The 6,967-nt window shown below is 38.9% G+C and overlaps 1 protein-coding gene across 3 annotated transcripts in view; it reads left to right on the forward strand.

Annotated features, from left to right (window-relative positions):
* PIBF1 (progesterone immunomodulatory binding factor 1) overlaps positions 1-6,967 on the forward strand; it is a 222,386-nt gene that overhangs the window by 50,857 nt on the left and 164,562 nt on the right. For all 3 annotated transcript variants that reach the window (XM_019524724.1, XM_019524723.1, XM_019524722.1), the window contains exon 10: positions 1,927-2,025. In XM_019524724.1, coding sequence (XP_019380269.1) covers positions 1,927-2,025 — 99 coding nt within the window. The remainder of the gene's footprint in view (positions 1-1,926; positions 2,026-6,967) is intronic.

Below are 6,967 nucleotides of genomic sequence, written 5' to 3' on the forward strand. Positions count from 1 at the left end.
TAACCGTTTTCCAGAACTTCCCCAGGTGTAGAGGTTCCTCTAAGGTGTGCGCGTGTGCAGCCGCGCACAAATAAAAGTAAGGCCGTGCACCAGGAGACGCTGGAGCTGGAGCCTAGTGTGGGCTTCGGGGAAGTGCTCCACTCCCCTGCATCAGGGCTGGGGAGTGGAGCACTCCCCTGGAGCTAGCGGAGCCTGGGCCAGCCGCCCGCCCCAGCCTCCATCCCTGCCTGGCCTCACCTCGGGGAGGAGTCACTGCCTACCCTGCGTGAGGCTCCGCTGGCTCTGGGACACTGCTCCGCGCCCCGGCATGGCCTCTGGGGGCATGTCTTCTTTTGAAATGTCATATTATTGCTGCCTGCCCATATTTTGGCTTGCCTGTGCCTTGGAACGTGTTGTCATGGAGACCAGTAGACAACCCAAGTCATACCCCTTAATACTTGTATTCTAGTTGTCATTGCTGTTCTACAAGATTTCCATAGATTTTTATTTTTTCTCCTAATAGTTCAGTTTCCTCTATTGTGTTGCCCGGGGTTAGGGTATAAACATTTTAGCAGTTTATTAGTGACAACAGCCAATACCCTTTCTGGGTTACATAGTCGTTTAATTTTACCTACTTCCCTGCAGTTCTCATCAGTATTAGCCGCCTTGTCTGTCTGTCTACCCACTGGTGTTCATTGCCATATCATCATTTACTGGATTTTATGTCCTTTGTTTCTCCTCTTGTCTTTTAATTAAAAGCTGGTATCTGTTATCCCAGTCTTGATCCTAGAAGGTCCGCACCCATACTCAAGTGAAGTTCATCCCTTAAGAAAGAATCCTTTTACTGTTAATGGATTATAGAGTTTGAATCTTCCTCATAGCATGAATTCTTGAGCTATCTGTTGCCCATCATCATGTCACACCTTTGCCCTGTTTTTCTCAGGCCCCTGGCACATGATCATTTAATGGCACAAGGGAAATCTAATTTCCCCAATAACAACAATCACACCTCTGCCCATGCCACACATGCATGGCAGGGTATACAATTTTGGGATCAGGGATCAGATCCCAGTGGAGCTATTACTGCTTGCCAGTGCAGGGGGAGCATGGGTTTCCAGCCCCAGGATCACACTGGAGCTGGTTCAAGACCCTGAATCAGTTGATTGTGGGTCCCAGCCCCAGGACCGCACAAGAGTCTGGAACCAGCTCTGGTTACCCTGCCACATGTTCAGTTTAAGGCATGATGGAAACCAGCCACAAAAAAGTTACTTATCTTTTGTGGAATATTTTTATGACTGGTTTCTCTTTTTGTCATGCCATTAATTCCTTGAATGTATGGCAATGTTACTATTTATGATGCGGTTAACAGGCTAACCACGTCTTAATTGTAACCCTGTGGGGGGCCTCAGTATCACAGTCAGTATGGTCAGTAAAATGTATATGAAATGAGGGAGAGGTCAGGAAATAGTTTGTAAATGGTGTTTTTTCTAGGTCTTCATAGCCAAATTACATAATGTCAGAGACCAGTTAGGAAAGAGATTCTTACTACAGTATAACCTCATAGATCTGGGATTATCAAAAATCCAGCACTTTTTAAAAATACACTCCATCAGGGAGTAGCAGTGGCCAGTCCCAGAACAACAGAGAGGGAAGCTTGCACACTGCTGCTATCCACCACCCAGTGCCACTACTCCATGTGTGGCCGCTGCTCTGGGACCGCCTGCCACTCCAGTTTCAAAAATCCAGAATTTTCACATTTCCAGCAGGTGCTTGGTCCCAACCCTGCCTTATTCAGGAGGTTATACTATACTACTTTTTAAATATATTTTTATTTTTTCTGAGCAGGAATGTAATAACTGAAAAAGATAAATCAGTGTATCCTTTTATGTATCCTTTATCATATAGTAAGATATGTAACAATTGTCTAACAAAATATTTTTTCCTCAGAAATTTGAGAGAAGCAAGAGATAATGCCGTAGCTGAAAAACAGAGAGCAGTTTTGGCTGAGAAAGATGCTTTAGCAAAATATGAACTGCTCTTAGAACAGTGAGTATGTTTTAAAATATATATATATCAATGGAATTAGAGATACTTGCATATTTGGTCTGGATCTTTTTTATGGCTGTAAAGGGAAGAGAGAAACAAACCTCAAAAACTTGAATCAAATTAAGTTAGGGATCTGTTTTTAAACTTGTAAGTGGAGAGAAAATTCCAGTGATAATGTTGGTTGATTTGTTCTTCTTTCCTACTCTTGCAGAAACTTACATACATGCTTATTAAGGGTAGTTCTGTTGACTTCCGTAGTTTATTCACAATGCATGACATTAACCATGTGCAGAAATCTTTGCAGAGATAATGCCTTAACGTGCTACCCTGTTTGTGGTTCTTTTGTGGTGGTCTCAGAAATAGCTGTGGTCACAGGATTGCCATTGCAATCTCTCATAACAGTTAGCAATATATTTTGACACATAGTGGGCAAGAATGGTAAATGCCCTATGTTATAACACACAGTCTTTTTCTGGTACTTTGTATTTTCAAAGCTCTGTATATCCACTTTATACAGAGCTAATCCTTCACTTTGTGCAAATAAACAGATAACCTTCCGCTAGTATTTTTTCATATATATAATTTTATTTTAGCTGGATCTCTTACAGGGATTTTGCCTTCCCTGCCTACCTCCCCGCGACTTAAATTGAAAATCTTCTTCCATGTTCAGTGAGGAAGACATCTGTCCTACACATCATGGACCCAAATCTAATAATTGCTTAATTTTAAGCACATGACTGCTTCCATCAAAACCTTGTCACCACTAATTGCTTTCGCTGCCAAAAATTTTGGCAGCAGATGGCAACTGCTACATGGCAGCCTTTGGGTTTTGTTGGAGAAAAATTTACTTGTAAGAGACCTGTTTTTCCTTCTGTCTGTTCTTTTTGACAAGTCTTAATCACTCTGGGAGGTTGTAAGGGATCTTTTTGGCTTATCATTCAAATCCTCTTGGAAGAGTCCATGATTATTCTTTCTGCCCTCCTCATACACACCCACATGGCTTTAGCAGTTGCTTCTCTGTCCATACATCTGAAGGGAGGTCCAGGTTGTCACCAGCATAAGTTTAGGTTCAGTATTAAATATTACAGTATCCTATTGTACTGTGCTAAAGGTAAGGCTTACATTACAATATCATCGGTAGTGGGAAATATTTTGTAGTGCAAAGAGGACAACAGGAGCTCAACAAGATAAAGATACTTTTTAAATTCATATTATTCCTGCACATACACAGCCCTTTTTTTAAACAAAAGTCAATGATTTGAACAACTCTTTACAAGAACAGGGATAAATATATAAAAAGAAAATATTGTATGTTCCTCTGTGTTGAAGTCATGCAACTCCTAGCAAGAGGATATTTTTCTGTGTTGTGCTATGTATTTTCTATGTCTTGTGCTCTCAGTAGTAAAGTCCTGAGCCTCCGTGGATCAATTCTGCTTTTCATTAGTCTGAAAAAGCAAGCAGTTTTTAGTGGTTTCAATTAGCAGCTGAGCTGTAATATGGGCAGAGCATAATTTTCATTGAACCACTTGTACTATCTCTTTCCCTTCTTTTCTGATGCATCAACCAGCTCTCTTTAAATATCAAATGAGAGTATAAAATGTTGTAATACTTCACTATGCAAGTATATTAATATGTTTCAACAGAGGAGGGAACTGAATGACCTTACACTGCTTGGCCGTTGTTCCATTCTTCTGATCTGATCTGCATTTCGGGTTGACACGGCTTGGCCTTGTTTCGTTAGAGAATGTTAATAATACTGAGTTATGCTGTGGTTTTATGCTGTAATAAGCAATTGAAATTAGAATGGGGCTATCAAGTTCATTTTGTATTTGACTGAATTCATGCTTTAACTTGGGTTGAAAATGAAACAGCTAATGCATTAACCAGCTGCGCCACCTAGCTGTTGTTATGGAGTAAACATTTAGGTATTTTTTGCTTGAAACAGGTTTTAGAAGTGAATTCTAAGTAGGAATTGTTAGGCTCTTAGCTTATGTCGTATGTTTTAAACACCCCAGCATTCAAGGTATTGTTGTTGGGACAGCGAACACATTGCTAAAATGATAAGTTTGTTTAGCCCTCTTTGTGAGAATTTTTTCCAACTATTTGAGTTGGTCTAATAAAAGATGTCAGATTTACCCAAAGAACCTTGTCTGTCTGTCTCCTTAGACCAACATGGCTACAGCCTACACCCTTGCCCCTCTTTGGACACTTAGCTCCTTCTGAGATGTGATTTTTTTTTTTTAGAACACACCAAGTTTTGTGAATTCATATTATATGTGAAACTGCTGGAAAATAAAATCAGCCTACAAAGAATTTGGTAAACATGTTTTTTCCTTTTCCATTTTTTGACAACATACAGATATATTTTAGGTGTAAATATGTTTATTTGAAAAACTGCAACCATGCAACACTTCAAAACACTTGCAATACCCAACACAGTTTTTTGTGTTTTTTGTCAATGAGCCTTTAATGTAAAAGACATAAGCAGTATTGAAGGCAGGGACTTTAACCCAAGACACAGCCATCTCCAGGCACTTAAGTGTTCTCATCTCTGAGGTTACAGAACTATGCCCCCCGCCACTCTTTATGGTTCTTTTTCTAGCTATGAGCTTTGCCTGCCTTCCTATACAATAGTCCAGCTTTTACGGGAGGGATCTAGCCTTTAGGCTGGTGATTTTAAGGCTCTCTTTGGATGTTGGGGAACATAGATTTGGACTCTCTCAGGCTGAGAAGGGTCTATAACACAGATCTCCTGCTTCCTTGGAGAGTGGTGTAGCCATAAGCTATCGTCTAAGGAATGGGCACTTTCCCCTACCCTGCATTTAAAAAAAGAATCTGCTATTTGAGTCAGAGAGGATTTAAGCAAATAAATAGGGTAGAAATTTTTGAGTGGATAATCCAGTTCTGTGATAGATAAGTACTTAATTTACAGGTGCAGGAAGGCACCTACATCTGGAAGAGAGGTGCTTACTTGCACAAGAACTTGTTTTATTGTTTTTTTTTATTGGCTAGTTTAGGTGCCCCCAGCTTAGTGTGCCAGCATTTATTAATCCAATTCTTCATCACTCAGCTCTTCCCATCCCTTCCTAGAGAAATTGGGCATCTAACTTTTAACTTGCTTCTGGAGTCAGTTGCCAGAATTTTTGGTGTATCAATATGCAGTTTTATGGAATGAGAGAACTCTCCCAATAATATTCACAGTCCCTTAACATAGCCATAAAAAAAAGAATATTATTTTTTCCGGGGAAGAGAATACATATTGTGGTTGTTTTTTTCAATAGAAGTGGCTGTTTATAATCAGTTAAACTTCATGTTCCTCAAAATGACTGATGGTTATCATAATCTATATAAACAAATACATCTGAAAGCTTGCAAAGTGAATGGAATGTGGACTGGCCTGAATGGTGGTTAAGAAAAGCCCCTAGCAAATCTTGTGATCAGGAGTGTAGTTAATAACCAATTTTCTAGTCAAGTGCAATTATTGTTATTTTCCACAATGGTGTTAATGACTTATTTTGTCAAATAAATGTTTATTAAATGATAGCAATCTGTAATTTTAAGTACTGTAGTGAAGAAAATGTACTTTGTTGAATATATTTAGAAAAATGTGTTGAGGTACAAAATTTAGAAATCTGCTGTTTTACCCATAAAATAGATCTCTGTATAGTGTTAGTATGTATTTTTTTTCCTCTTTCTCTGTTAGTAGTATAATTTTACACTCTCAGGGAGAAAGTGCACCTTATGTCTTCAAGTGAAAAAGGGAGAAATACTGACAGTGGAACAATCAGGAGAGAGTTGCTGTAAAAACTAGGAGTTTCTTCATGACTTAAGATTTGAACATGACATATAGACTAAAAGCCAGATAGAAAAGGGTCCTGACCTCCACCAATACACTTGTAGTATAAGACAAGGAAATTCTGTTGCAAACAGAACATTCATTAGATTTTCATGGTATTTGCTTTAAAGATTTTATAGGGCACATCAGGCCCATATATAATGTATTCCTCCTGTGAGCTACCAGATTTCATAACACATTGGTCAGTCCTCTTTAAACCTATGAAAATAATTCTGTGTTTAGGGGTAAGCCAGTATGTCACACTTAGGGTAAAGAAAGATGATGTTTGACTTCTGATCTGTATAATTTGTTTTACATTGTTTATTGTTTTATAAACAATAATTTGTTTTAAATCTGACACACACTAGGTATGTTTCAGTTTTTACCTAGCCATATAGTTCAGACCTATTTTCAGAAGCTCACAGGTACTAAATTGGCGCTCTGGGGGCGATTCCTCCTGTCATTGCCATGAAAAAGTAAGTGTGAGAGGCAAGAAAATGGAGAAGTAAAGAACATAAGTATACAATAGACAAGAAAGTGAATGCTGTAAGTAGAATTGTATTTTGACAATACCATTCCACTGACTTCACTAAGAATAACATTATTATTTCCAAAGTTCAACAGGTAAAAGGAACAAGGTATAGTTTTTCAGTCTCTTATCAAATTCACTTTATCGATCACTGTTATAGATTCCTGCCCATGTTTCTGGGGGAAGCCCCCTAGATGCTTTTGAATTCATATTGAATATTTTATTTCAAAATGTTTGAACATGGAGATGATATTACTGTATTTACCCAAATCCATGATAACTTTGAATTGAAGATGACTCCCTCCCCAGTATATGGAATCTATACATGGCAAATTATAAATGCATTATTTTCCATGTATAATTTTCCATGTGCATTGGATATAAATTTATTATATTTTTTCCATGTTTGGAATTTAATTATTGGGGGGTCATATTTTAAATTCCTTCCCCCTTCCACTGTGATGGGAAAAGCAATGGGGGGAGGTAGACCCTTACCCCTCTTTGTGCCTATGTTTGCCTCGCTGTCACCTCTTGCCCCCCACCCCCTCTGCTACCCCTGCCAAGTCCCCCCTACAGCT

The sequence above is a fragment of the Gavialis gangeticus genome, unplaced genomic scaffold, assembly GCF_001723915.1.
Source record: "Gavialis gangeticus isolate Ggan-Ray unplaced genomic scaffold, GavGan_comp1, whole genome shotgun sequence".
In the NCBI taxonomy this organism is placed as follows: domain Eukaryota; kingdom Metazoa; phylum Chordata; order Crocodylia; family Gavialidae; genus Gavialis; species Gavialis gangeticus.